General features: G+C 43.4%; 1 protein-coding gene across 5 annotated transcripts in view; it reads right to left on the bottom strand.

Moving 5' to 3' along the window:
* Nucleotides 1-10,003: 10,003 nt before the first annotated feature.
* The window catches only part of NSD (Nuclear receptor binding SET domain protein), an 87,616-nt gene continuing 83,311 nt past the window's right edge, over nucleotides 10,004-14,308 (bottom strand). For all 5 annotated transcript variants that reach the window (XR_010855857.1, XM_067119773.1, XM_067119775.1 and 2 more), the window contains one exon: nucleotides 10,004-11,620. Coding sequence is in view for 4 of the 5 variants with exons in the window: in XM_067119773.1 (XP_066975874.1) it covers nucleotides 11,144-11,620 (477 nt within the window). In the remaining variant the exon portion in view is untranslated. The remainder of the gene's footprint in view (nucleotides 11,621-14,308) is intronic.

Here is a 14,308-nt window from a genome sequence, read left to right as displayed (position 1 = left end):
TACTTTTAAAACTTGTCATTTCTTCCTACACGAATACAAACCATCGGCCTTTACATAGGAAAACTTACTGATTGGTGGGAGGATCTGAGTTGACTTCCTAATCGACTGGAGGTTCACCTCACCTGGAGAGCAGAGGAAGCAGTCCCATGCCTGTGATCAGGGGAACAAAAGTGTGCTTGACTGTCAGACTTCTGGGGTATTTAAAGCAATGGGTGTGAAAGCGGCATTACTCCAAAAAAGGCTTGGAAGAACATTGTGTCACAGACAGTAAAGCTAAGATAAGTAACGGGTTAGTTTTTATTGTCCATCCCTCTCCCCACTTGCTAGAGAGAGGGGCAGGATGTGCTTTTACTAGATCATAACAATGAAAAAATAGAAAGGCTGATCACTCACCTGCATCTGTGTCCGTCCAGCATACGTCGGTCTGGAAACCTATCATCTGCCTGCTGTGAGAGGAAGGTACAAGAAGGAGAAAGGAGGGAGGCCAGTCACCCACACACACACACACACACACACACACACACACACACACACACACACACACACACACACACACACACACACACACACACACACACACTCTTTCACTTCTACTGCTGCATATCTTGGACCAGATGCTACCTGTCCCACTAGAGGAACTAGATGAGCTACACAGGACCAAAGGAAAAGGTGCCCAAGGACCTATGGGCAATGTCCCTCAGGTAAAAGGAGGTGAACATCGCCTGATGTGACCACACACACTCTGCTCTCAGCACCTGATATACCGACTGGTTTTTCTTGAATGCAAGGGAGGGCGCAAAGCCCCTAACTTTGTGAGCTCTGGGCCCGAACATACTCAAGTGCTCCTTGTTTGACATCGAGTATACCCGTTTGATAGTCTCACGCATCCAAAAAAGGTATTGTGTTCTTGGACACCTCTTTCTTGGTCTTGCCAGTGCTAACAAAAAGTCATTGACACTCAGGTCTGAGTTGCTGAGTCCTTTTAAGGTAGCACGTAGCACTGCAGCACTCTAACTGGAAAAAGTAGCATCTCTTCTGGATCATTACAGTACCTACAAAGTTCTCTAGGGAGGGGATTGAAAAGGTCTTGAATCTGGCATCAGGGACTGACGGATTCTGAATCTTCTCCACGAATTCTGGGATAAATTAGAACGAAAAAGATCCCCATCCCCTCGAGTGTTTAAGGTTACGAGAAAGACCATGAAGTTCGCCTACTCTCTTTGCCGATGCTAGGGCAAGCAGAAATACGGTCTTGAAGGTCAGATCCCTGTCTAACGCCTCTCATAGAGGCCCATAAGGTGCACGAGTCAGGCTGCGAAGGACAAGAGTCACATCCTGCTCAGGGGGCCTGAGTTCCCTGGGAAGGCAAGACTTTTCGAAGCTTCTCATCAGGATGGAGATCTCCCATGAGGAAGAGAGAGCTGTCTTTTAGGCGCAGAAGTAAGCCCAGGGGGGCTCTGTAGTCCTTGATTGCTGAGACATAGAGATGCTTCTCTTGCAAAGGAAGACTAGAAAGTCCGCTACCTGCTGAACAGTAACTCCGACCGGAGAGAAACCCCTTCCAGGACACCAACCACAGAAAATGGCTCATTTTCCTTGATAGACATCCGCAGAGGATTTCTGCAGATATCCAGACATCTCTGATGCTGTTTGGCGAGAAAAGCCTATCGCTCGTAGGAGACGCTGGATAGTCTCCAGCTGTGAAGGGATAGGGACTTTACGGGCTGTTGGAACCTTTGTACGTGGGGTTGGCAGAGGAGGTTGTGCCACGGGGGGCTTCTCTTTGCGCCTGGGATAGCAGAGCCAGCAGGTCCAGATACCACTCAGCATGCGGCCATTTGGGAGCCACCAGGGTCATTCTGACATTCATGGTGATCATTACCCTGTTGATCACTTGACAAATAAGACAGGACAGAGGAAAAGTGTACGCATCAAGACTGTCCCATGGGTGCTGAAAGGCATCCTCCACTGCATCCCAAGGATCTGGGACGACTGAGCAAAACACCGGCAACTTCCTGTTGTGCCTTGTTGCAAAGAGATCTGTCACTGGTTGTCCCCACAGATTGAACAATCTTTCCATGACGTCTGGGTGTAGGGACCATTCTGTCCCTATCACTTGACCCTGATGGCTGAGTTTGTCTGCCCTACATTCTTTTTGCCTGGGATGTATCTGGCTGACAACTCCACTGTGTGTGCTATTGCCCACTTGAGCGCTTGCACCGTCAACTGATGAAGTTGACACTAAAATAGTCCCCCTTGTTTGTTGACATAAGCCACTACTGTGGTATTGTCGCTCATGAGTACCATGGAGTGCCCCATTATGCGATCCTGGAATTCCTGGAGAGCCAGAAAGGCTGCCTTGAGCTCCAGGACATTGATGTGCAAGCGCTTGTCATTCTGATTCCACACACCCGAGATTAATAACTCCTCCAGGTGTGCACCCCATCCTTCCCCTGAGGCGTCCAAAAACAGAGGCATCTTGGGAGGGGGAGTGAAGTTGGACTCTTATTACGAAGTTCCTGTCATCTGGCCACCAGGCTAGGTCCTGTCTCACTTCTCTCGAGAGATGAGTGGGAAGGGACAGCGGATCCCTTGCATGAGACCAGAACTCCTTCATCCTGCAGTGGAGGGAGTGAAGGTGAAGTTGCCCATGAGGGACCAGCTTCTCCCAAGACAACAAGTGACTGAGAACGACTTGCCACATTTGAGCTGGTTGTTACTGTCGGGACAGGAATAAATGCACTGTCTCCTTGAACTTGCTGACACAGGAGTCTGAGGGAAAGATCTCACTGCTTCCGTATCTATCAGCATGCCCAGGTAGTTTATCCCCTGCTTAAGTATGAGGTCTGACTTCTCGAGATTTATCGCAATGCTTAGGCTGCGCCAAAAATCAAGGAGATGATCTCTGTCCTGGAGCAGCTTCAAATGAGAGTTTGCCAGGACTACCAATCATCGAGATACCTCAGAAGATGTATCCCATGGGAATGGGCCCGAGTTGAAAAAAGGGTGAACACTCATGAACACCTGTGGAGCGGTTGATAGCTGGAAGCAAAGTGCCCTGAATTGATACACTGTCCCGTCTAGGATAAAGCAGAGGTACTTGCAAGAGGACTGATGGATGGGTATCTGGAAATAAGCATCTTGCAGATCCACCATAAGCATGAAGCCGGACTCCCTGATGACTGCCAGAATTGACCAAGTCGTTTCCATTTTGAATCGAGTCAGTCAAGTGAATCGATTTAAAGCTGACAGGTCTATGACCAGTCTCCATCCCCCTGATGCTTTCTCCACAAGAAAGATCCTGCTGTAAAAGCCTGGAGACTGGTCTGTCACGACTTCTTCAGCATCGCCTTCACCTTGTTCTGTAGGGCAAGGTCCTTCGATGAGCTGGGAACACACATTTGTAGACAGACCGGAAGACTGGTGAGGAGTGGGGGATACTTGAAGGGAAGTAAATAGCTTACCCGAAGGACATTCACTACCAAGGACTCTATTCCATGTCACTGCCATGTTACCCAATTGGCAGCATATGGAGGAGAATGTCACCCCTAGCTTCCTCCTCCCATCTTCTTCCCCCTACCTCCTCTCCCTGGCCAGGAAGAGGAATGAAAGGGGTGCTGTCTTGCACCCTTCCTGATAGGGGCTGAAGAAGGCTGGGTGTTCTTGCGAGGGGCCTTAGGATTTTGTGCTTTCCTAGGACCTGCAGAGGAAGGGCCAGTCTGACTCGAGAGTCGGGCTGCAGTGGCGCACGGAGGCCCTTAGGCCTTTGCCACTGCGTGATGGACGAGGTGGTCATTGTCACCTGCCCTTCGACAATCCATTGCGGCGTCCACTTGCTCTCTGTCACCTTTGTCTCGGGACTAAAAAACTTCAGAACTCGGCAGAGGGCTGCGTCTCGCCTCTTAAGTATCAAGTTTGCCCATAGGTTAGCTGTCTGTCCTTAACAGTCTGTTAAGGCTATCCATTTTCTCATTGGGGAGTGATGAAGAGGAAGTGATAACCTTGGCTACTGTTGTAGACCAGTGGTCGATCCAAGAGACTGCTTGAAACACTGCCATGGCAGTCATTTCCAAGGTGGCTGACTTCTGATGCAAGAGGGAGATGTTTTCCACTCGGGGTTGCTCTAACGAGAGACCTGGACCAAGATGAACTGTGTCCGAGTCCACCTATGCAGTCGGGGTTGACCTCTTTGATGGTTTGTAAAATTTCTTCTGACGAGGGAGTGGTGGAGGAAGCAGCTTAAACAAGTGGCTGGCTCAAAGTGAGTTCTCCCTTTCAGAGACGAGAGAATTCACCGGACCTAGGACTGATTCTGCAAACTTTGACCATGGCAGCTCAATTGATGGCAAAGATTCCCTGCGGGGCCCAACCAGGGCTTTGAGGCCCAAAGGAACAATTCCCTTATCAGCCAGGGTCTCGTCCCTGAGATTGTTGTACTGACGAATCAGTTTAACAATCTCAATGTAGGAGCTCTGCAGTTCAGGGGTATCCGTGTCCTTGGGGAGAAGACCTTCCGGCCCTTCTAAGTCGCGGTCCTCCCGAGTTCTTCTCTCTGCAGGTGAGAGACCCTCATCAGAGATGTACGAAGGGCTGCGATGGGAGGCTAAATTCTGATCACCAACCTGAGTCCTGTGTGTTCCATGGCTTCTGGTATAGCCCCAGGAGGTTGAGGGAACCAGTGAGAGGGGCCTAGCACCCTTTTTTTGACCTTCTGGAGGCCAAAGCCTCAGCAGGAGAGGAAGGCCCCGAATGACTGTCACCCTGCAGTGACGATCGATGTCTGGGTCTGGGAGAACTCCCATCACGTGAAGGTGAAAAGGGGTTGTCCCTGGGAGAGCATGCATGCCCTTGCAAACATGCGCAGGAGCTATCCCGAGGAGAGTAGATTCGCTCATGCGAACGTGAGCGGAAACTACCCTGGGAGAATATTCACACCCTGTCATGTGAGAGCATGGTCTGTCCTAACGACATGCTAGACTTTTCTTGGAGGTCGAGGCCTCGGTCTGTCTAGCTGACTCAGGACCTGATCCTCCGGACATCCAAGGTATGGCTCATGGAAGCTGCTGGGTCGGGGACTTTGGGGCGGGGGCAACATCTGCATGTTGCACACCCACTCTGTAGGCCGCGTCTCGGTCTGGGGCCCGTGAACACTTATTGTAGCAGCATGGGTCCATTGGAGCCCAGAGGTAAAATCCTTAGGGGGCGCGGATCGACTGGGGCATGGGAGTGTGTCCAGGACAACGTTGCTACCGTGATGGGAATGAGCTTCCAGGTCGGAACTTTGGAGCTAGGTATGGAGGGAGGATCTTTACTAGTTATTAGAGATGTCTGGCGTCTGGTACCGGCCCCTCAGATGTCCAGAGCCACCTGAGAAACAGGTCCCCTGTCCTGAGACGGGATAGGCACATTCCCCGCCTCAGATGTCCGAAGACACCTGAGATGCGGGTCCCCCATCCTGGTGTAGGGGAGAGTTGTACTCTGTGCCCCAGATGTCTGAGAACACCCGAGACGCTGGTTCTCCGTCCTGGGATGGGGGAGAGTTGTAGAGGGATCTTTGTGCTTGTTCCAGAGAACAGAACAAGACACGTCGTGATAGGGCCCATGGGCCTTTTCACAGTCTAGAGCCGCCGCCCTTCCCCACTTCGGATGTGTCTGCCTAACAGGACCCTCAGAAGGGGAAGGGGTCTTATTCTGGTCTAGAGCCACTGCCTTCTTCCTCTTCGGGTCTGTCTGCCTAAGAAGAAGAAGAAGAAGAAGAAGGGGAGGAAGCGCAGACCAGTGGAGAAGATACTGGTGACGTTGAAGGGGAACAGGGTCTTGACGTCCTCTCACGCTTGTACCGCTTCATTAATTCAGCCAGAAGATCCTCAACATCAGGAGACATCAGAGGGCGCGTCGATGTTGATGGGACTGGATGAATGATCGAGGGAGCTGTGACAGTTGTCATGGCGGCCTTAGATCCTGCAACTGAAACTGTAGTCCCAGTTACTGATGCCATGGAGACGGGGGACTGGTTGGAGGCACTAATATGTGCAATCAAGCCCTGCACCGATGATTCCCCTGGAAGACCTAGGGATGGCTAGAGGTTCCTAAGATCTTGAAGTCTTCCTGATCTTCCCCAGACCTGAAAAAGATGGAATATCAGAGGCTACCTCCCTTCCGCCAGAGAAACACCCCCGGGCAAACGCAGGAAGCCCTCGAGAGATTGTGACAGGCCCCGACTCCTCCATACCAAACCCCCATTGTCGAAGCACCAGGGGAATTTGGAGGAGTGATTTCTCCCTAGATGAAGAAGCAGCTGAACAGAATTGCATGGGGAGAAACAAGGAGCTACCTGGCGTCCTCGGAGGAGAATACCCCTCTGAAGACGGTCGAGCAGCCTTCTTGGATTTTCTCTTTCCAACGAACCTCATCCACTGCTCCTGGGACCATTCACAACACTCGGGACAAGTATTAGTCATTGAACATGCGCTCTCGACATTTGGTGCAAACGGTGTGCGGGCCTACCTCAAGGGATGAGAGAAAGCAATTGCAATGTCGCTCTCCCACACCCAGGCAAAAGTGAGATTTAGGCTTAGTAAATATCTTTGGTTTGCATGATATCCAAGAATAAGAACAGATATATCACAGTTATACTTCAAGCACAAGAAAAGGAAGGAAAAACTAAGAAGTGCAGGTTGAATAGCCAGGAAACATTCAGGCAGAGGAAGACAGGATTGCGTCCACTCTCGACAAAGGCTATAAGGCAAGTGGTTATGCGACTCGGCAAAGGGAGGTGGTGAGGGTACCCCTTGCCTCTCCCACTAGTAGTGCAACTACCGAACAACCTTGTTGTGTAGAATAGCCTGCTCCAGCTTGCGCTGAAGGTAATTCCTATGTAAAGACTAATGGTTTGTATTCGTGTAGGAACAAACAACCTCCCAAGCAGACTCCGACATGAAGATTCAACCTTCTCAGCTCTGGAGTCAAGAGCCATGGCCTCGTTCCTGGCAGCATCGTGGTTTAATCTTTGGTTGAACATACTTGCTGACTTTGCCGTCTCATCTACAGAGGAGAGGTTAAACTACCAGAGGTCGTTAGTGTCGGGAACAAAGGCAGTAACTTAGGATGAAAATGCAACTCATGGGTTAACTTTGTCCTGAGTAGAAATTTCATCATGTTTATGCTCTGCTTTCAGTAAGTTTTGACTGAGAGTAGTCTTTCTCAGCTAAACAAGTCTGCCCTGGGTTTCTCTTTATCTTTCTGAAGAGTAAACTTAGAGGCAGCAGTGCAGGAGAGGTTTTGTGAAATCTGGAAACCTTGATCCCACTATTAAGAGTCCCCCTATACGTTGGTAGTGCCATCAATGCATGTAGACATCACTAAAGGGTGTATGCTGATTCCCTTCAGCCTGTAGCTGCACAGCTAGGTCTTTTACTTTACCTCCATTCCCACTTCCCTTCTTCAATCTTGATGTTCGACACCTCTAACTGTTACGTAGTGCACTTCATCTTTATTTTCTGGATCTTTATCTTCCTGTCCAACCTCACCAACTCCCTCTTTTCACTATCTTAAGCACTGAATGGCCAAAAGTGCCCAGTGCTTGACTTGACAACTCGGATTTCGTAAAGTATCATAAGATCATTTCCACGCAGTCTCCTTCAAGCCCTCCAGGGTGTTGGTGGGTGAGGCTCAGATCTCACTGAAACTGTGACAAGGAATCCAGGTTTCATCTTCCTCATAAAGGAGCGAGAGTTTTCATTTCTTTGGCCACCCCATTCTAGATGTGGCTCAAGGGAAAGACAAGAAAAGAAGAGATGGATGCTAAGGTGGTATGTATCCTTCGGGACAGTTACAGACTACTTTTCAAGGACTACTGACCTCCCTCCTCTTAGACACCGATCTTGTTGCTGGCCTACCCTCCTGGCTTTCCCAAAGTCCTAGGCCTTCATAAGAGGTGAGGACAAGGCTGAAAAAGAATGTGCTTGACGATGACCTTTCTGTGACCTTTTGCAGCTGGTTTTCTTGGTGAGAAGTCAAGTAGGGTTTGAGATTGGTCACCAGCTTCTCTATGCTGAATGAGTTTTTGTGGTATGGACTTGGTTGAAAATTGAAACAAATCATTCTTTTGAATGGAATATGAAATTTAGGCACAAAGTCAAGCACTGGGACACATAGGGTCGTGTATGGCTACAGTGATGGAAACAATTCATTCTGTGGTGGACTTAGCAAAAGGGCAACTTAGTGCTTTCAGATGTTGATCTATTAGTCCTCTAGGAAGTATGTGTTTTGTTTGCAAAGGGAAGGTCTGCAAATTCAAAGCCCTATTCTTCACACACTGGCAGCAGCCCTTAAGGTGTTCACGAGTATTCACCTTGGAAACAGCTCCAGCTCCGTCACACAGGATACATCTTCATGATTTCAGTGACTGGCTGGATCTGGCATTCTTAAACACGCAGTTACTTCAGCATCCTGCGGATTGGAATAAATTGGGAGAAGTTGGATCTCATGCCTGAGCTGCCTGCTACTACGGGGCATGTTGACAATCATGGCAGCAGTGAGTGCTTTTGTTAAGACTTGCTTCAGCAAGTTGTTGCAACTGGAGCAGCATTGGTTGGCATCAATCAACCTTCCATTTCGCCTTGTACACTTGAGCCAAGAGAGAGGGAGGACCTCGAAACCTAGTAAGAGTTCCTTTTTGGCTCCCTGCCTCTTTGGATGCTTGTTCTTGAAAGCAGTAAAAAATTGGAGCATACACTCATCTCCCTGCTTTGTGGCCAGATGACCATCTGCACAGCAGTATCTTGGTAAGGTGTGGAGCACAGATAGCTGGAATATTCCAGAATCATTTGATGGTTACTTTGTAATATTTATAAGCAGTACTATGACAATGGTGATGTAAGTCAAGAACAGTGGGAGGACTGTCTCCCATCACTTCTGCCAGTTGGTGATCAAAATGCATGTGAGCAATTTGCCATGCTGTTCAACTATCAGTTGTGGATATTCTAGTTAAAATGTTCTGGCAGACCAACTCAGCCAGGATGTTGGTTAATTGGGAGAGATTGGTCCCTGTTCTTACAAGAGTAAAGCTTTCTAAGCTTTGGGAATTCAAGCTCAACCTCTGCACCATGGTTAAAGAGGAAGCTCCCAGTGTTTTGTCCTGTCCTAGATCTGTGGGGTGCCTTGGAGGATGCCTTCCAGTCCTTAAGAAGAGTCTGGACATTTTCTGTCAGTCTAATTTTTTTCATAAATGCAGTTTTATGGATGGTATTTCCCCCATCATGATGAATCACAAGCCTGCTATATCAACAGGTTTGACCTACTTTATATTCACTAGCAAATTTAGGTGTCCCACTAGAAATAATATTGCTATACTCCATGAGCAGCTGCCTGAAAGGAACTAACTCGACATGTACATGACCTAGTCTCTAAGTCAGCCATTTGGTTTATACAGATGAGCAGTCATGTCAGCCAACTTCCATTTCCATCAGATTATTAAAATACTTATAATCAGACACTTTCAACCAAAGTCAGCCATGGCAGGCAAGACATCAAAATGAAGAGAAGGATAAAAGGAGAGGAAGCCCTCCATACTTTGGCTAGATTGACTGCTTTATGTAATTTAGAGCAATGAATATCAGATTTAGGTCAGTGTTCTTTATGCTTGTCTCCAACCCATAACATGGGGGTAGGAATACATAGACTTGAAACAGTAAATAGTTTCAGCCATTTCTTGTATACAACAAAACTATTTTCATAATTATTGTTGGAAGGAAGCATGTAAAACAAAGGTTTTAAAATGGATCATTATTTACTTTGATAAGTGCTTTAATGCATTCAGTAATAAAAAATGGAATAATTTAGCATACCAACCATTTTGATATATAAAATCATATAAAGATTGAAATAAGGATATGCATAATAACCATCACTATTAAACTGCACATCAGGCAAACCTGTCAAAAGAATAGATTCAAATTACCTAGATGTGTTCAGAGGGATACATTTGGAGATAAATACAAAATTAACTTTTCTAATGGAGTTTTTATTGTCTTCACAGACATTCTGCCAAAAAAATTCTGACAGGCAATGTGAACAGAAAAGACAAAAAGAAGAAAAAATCAAGGTTTCATGATGTGCATGAAAACAACTGAAACAATAAAAAGCTCTTAAAAATGCATAGAAATCTATTACACAAGACATTATACAGCATACTAACTACAGAAAGTCATAAAATATTTTCATTACTCTTAAAAAGAGAAAAAATATAAACATGCCATTTATACAGAACCTCTGGCAATTAATGTTCAAGTCGCGCAATATTTGTTACAGCTGACACCAATTAATGACTATTACACAAACAAGTGATGCCTAAACAAAACTGTGATTTAACAAATAACATTTACAAGTACTGTATTCAAAAGATAAATATAAACATGATAACCCAAGAAAAATCTCTTATGAATAGTGAAATTAAAATGAACTGTATACTAAAATACAATACAGCACACACTGTAATGGAAAAGAATAAATACAGTTAATCTGCTAACTACAGATGTTCGACTAGTTTCTAAAGTAAAACACGACCAACAGAGCTCAAAGTTTGTACTGATATTCACACACAGGTGAAATACAAAAGTGATTTTAAGTTGCTGTCACACTCGACCTAATGTCAAATTGTGACAACTGCAATTTCTGCATACTTTTCCATTCAAGCTGTAATAAAATCTTGTACAAAAATGACCATTCCATCAAGAAACATTCAGTTCACAATGAAAAGTTTTGTACCAAAATTATGAAAAACATTCACACTTCTACTCCAATTAAGGCAGTGCACAAACTGTTGTGGCAATGTAAACAATAGACAAGAGGGGACGAGAACTTGCGAAGATAACCGTAGGTTTTCCAATAGAAGAAGGTGGGTGAGCCAAGCAGATGAAATTCAACAATCACTTCAAGCTACTTACTTGCTGCTATAATAAAAAATAGTCTTATTTCTGTGAAGTTGAACCATCAATCACTTTCTTTCCTTCACTGGATATGAAAGATCTACATTCAAGTTAAACCATTTTGGGGGAGATACTCAAAGAACCACTGAGCATTTACAGTTACCCCAATTCCAGTTTCAATCAGCTGTCATTTCATCTTATTAAAATGAGTAATTTCAAACAGCACTCACAGCTTTCGCAAGAGTGTCAGGAGCACTTCTCCTACTTCTAATACCATTCTTAGAAGTCAAACTAGATTTTGCACTACAAGCCTTGGAATTTGTTGGTAGACTGCATGAATTATCATTGTTCACATTTATAACTGAAGAGTTATTTTCATATCCCTCGCTCACCCTATCAACTTTTTTGGGTCGGCCTCTGTTTTCTTTCATTCTTAATGGAACAATTACAGAAGTATTCCTCGATATATTTTCTCCAACCAGCTCTTGTTCCTGAGATGATTCAGACACTAGTGTTGCTAGAGAGTTTTCATATATACACTTGGAAGAATTGTCAATATTGGTATTTGAGGGTACAGCCTCACAAGATATGTTATTTGGCTGATGACTGGCATTTAGTTCTTGATCTACACAGCTTTGGTCTTCATAAATGCTCATCTCGGCTGCTGCTTTTGCATCAAACTGACCTCTAAGCTGAAAAAAGAAAGAGTATTATTAAGTAACCCACATAAATAGTATCCCAAAGCAATCACTAAGATTTCCTATATACGTAAGTGTAAGGGATAAGGGTAATATAAAAGAACAGTAAAAGTATAGCATGTAAAGAAACATTAACTATGGAATATAAAAAAAGGATATAAGCACAGACATTCAAATAGGAGAACAAGTCACTATGCCGTGTAAAGCATATTAATCATAAGCTAATAGCGAATACATAGACATACTCAAAAGGAACTAAATAGTGAAAAAGCAAGAGGCAAGTTAAAAAATTTGATTAAATCAAAATAACATATAAAAAAAAATACACAAGCTATACCTGCTTTACGTAAACTTTGACTAATTTACAAACATCATACTTAGCTTGCAAGTTTTTTAATAATAATAATAAAAAAAAAATATATATAAAAAAAAATAAAGAGCACAATAGATGCACGTCATATTACATTGCTTGTACCATACATCACAACATCCTTTTTTGATAGCATTATGGCTACGGCAGTCATCAACTACTTACAGCATCTTTAATACATGATTACAAATACAAATTTTTTTTATAACAAAAAACACTAAATTACAAAAACTTATATTTTATATACCACAACCAGCATCATAACCACTAGTGTACTGCTGGGTATTAGGATACATAATGTACCTTAACAAATACAATTATGGAAATGACAGTTAAGGTAGTAATATCAATATTTATATTTACCTACATAAACAAACCTAAATAGGCATCCAGGAATAACAGATTTTAGACATTACAATTATTTTTGAAAATTATAGTCAAGGTTGGTACAAGTTAAGGATATCTTAGTTTAACCAGACCACTGAGCTGATTAACAGCTCTCATAGGGCTGGCCCGAAGTAATAGATTCATTTTACGTGGCTAAGAACCAATTGGTTACCTAGCAACGGGACCTACAGCTTATTGTGGAATCCGAACCACATTATGACGAAAAATGAATTTCTATCACCAGAAATAAATTTCTCTAATTCTTCATTGGCCAGTCTGAGAGTCGAACGCTGGGCCAACAGCGTGCTAGCCGAGAGCTCTACCCACCCCTCCAATGAAGAATCTAAGGTTGGTACAAGACCTCTTAAAGACTTCTTAAATTCAAATTTATCTTTAAGTTTCTTAAGCAACCATGTTGGAAATTTATTACTGATCAGTTGACAATTATCTACAAAATCATCACCAACCATACAAATATATTCAATCTTGAAAACTGCAAGTTATCTAGATTTGCCAATATTTGCCTAATTGTGATGCCTATATATAATTGTCAATTAAATGTTAAAATAAACTGATCAATATAAAAGTTCCAACATGGTTGCTCAAGAAAGTCTCACGCCATCCATAAATGTAATTTCAGAAAGTTTGATTGTTCAGATTTTTAAATATTTATTTTTGTTTTCTAAAATTTTATTATTTGTATACTTTATAAAGTATATATCATAAATGCATATAATAGTAGTTAATTGTAAACATTTAAAAATAACATTTAATTATATTAATTATTTAGTTCATTGGAGGGGTTGGTAGAGCTCTCAGCTAGCACGCTGTTGGGCCAGCATCTGACTCTCCAACTGGCCAATGAAGAATTAGAGGAATTTATTTCTGGTGATAGAAACTCATTTCTCGTCATAATGTGGTTTGGATTCCACAATAAGCTGTAGGTCCTGTTGCTAGGTAACCAGTTGGTTCTTAGCCACATAAAATACATCTAATCCTTCGGCCCAGCCCTAACAGAGCTGTTAATCAGCTCAGTGGTCTGGTTAAACTAAGGCATACTTAACTTTATGTACATATTTTATATTATACATAAACTTTACATAGGTAACATATTACAGGCACTGTACACAGTTGAGGACTGCTACTTTCTCATACCCTGTGGATATTGAAAGCAAACAAAACAATGGTGCAAGAACTTTATATGCATATATACACACACCTATTACATGTTTTTGTTACCTGTAACAGATTTACTTTTGTTTGCTTTTTGTAATTTTTATTTCTGTAAAACTGACAAGCGACTTATGATGTATGTATTAATGATGTTTGTGTACGCAGTAAAAATTAATTTTAAAATGCTACCCAGTCCACAGTCTATGTACACATGCATCATTAATGGCTTGTATGTTTTTGTTACTTGTGTGCATACATTAATTTTCTTAATTTGTTTTATGCTTAATTTGACTGATTAAAACTAGTTGCCTTACCTCATAAATTTTTCACATTCAACATCAGACTGTTTCAACAGTTCATTGATGGCTCAAATCTGGATGATCACTTAAAATGTGTTCAAATAAAGTGTGACCAATTCCAAGAGCAAATCTGAATTCAATGTGGTGTTATCTTTAGAAACCCTGCCATTTTAATAAATGGGGAAAAAAAAGTTACAAGAACATTTACTCTGGTTTCTCTTATTGGCAATCTAAGTCAGGTTGCTGTTTGTGTTTATCATGGAAGCTCTTGAAGCTCCTATTCCCTGCTCAGGTAGAACCCTTGCTTATGTAGGACCTGGCACCCTAGATTATGCAAAGGTGTAATACCCATATACTAACAATTCAGCATTCACTCATTTTTGTTTTCCCTGCCCAAGAATCTTGGTTTCAAATCATGTATTCCCAAATGCTTAGTTGTAGATGAGTTAATAA

Source organism: Macrobrachium rosenbergii, chromosome 17 (genome assembly GCF_040412425.1).
Source record: "Macrobrachium rosenbergii isolate ZJJX-2024 chromosome 17, ASM4041242v1, whole genome shotgun sequence".
NCBI lineage: Eukaryota > Metazoa > Arthropoda > Malacostraca > Decapoda > Palaemonidae > Macrobrachium > Macrobrachium rosenbergii.
This window is presented reverse-complemented; position numbering and strand designations above follow the sequence as displayed.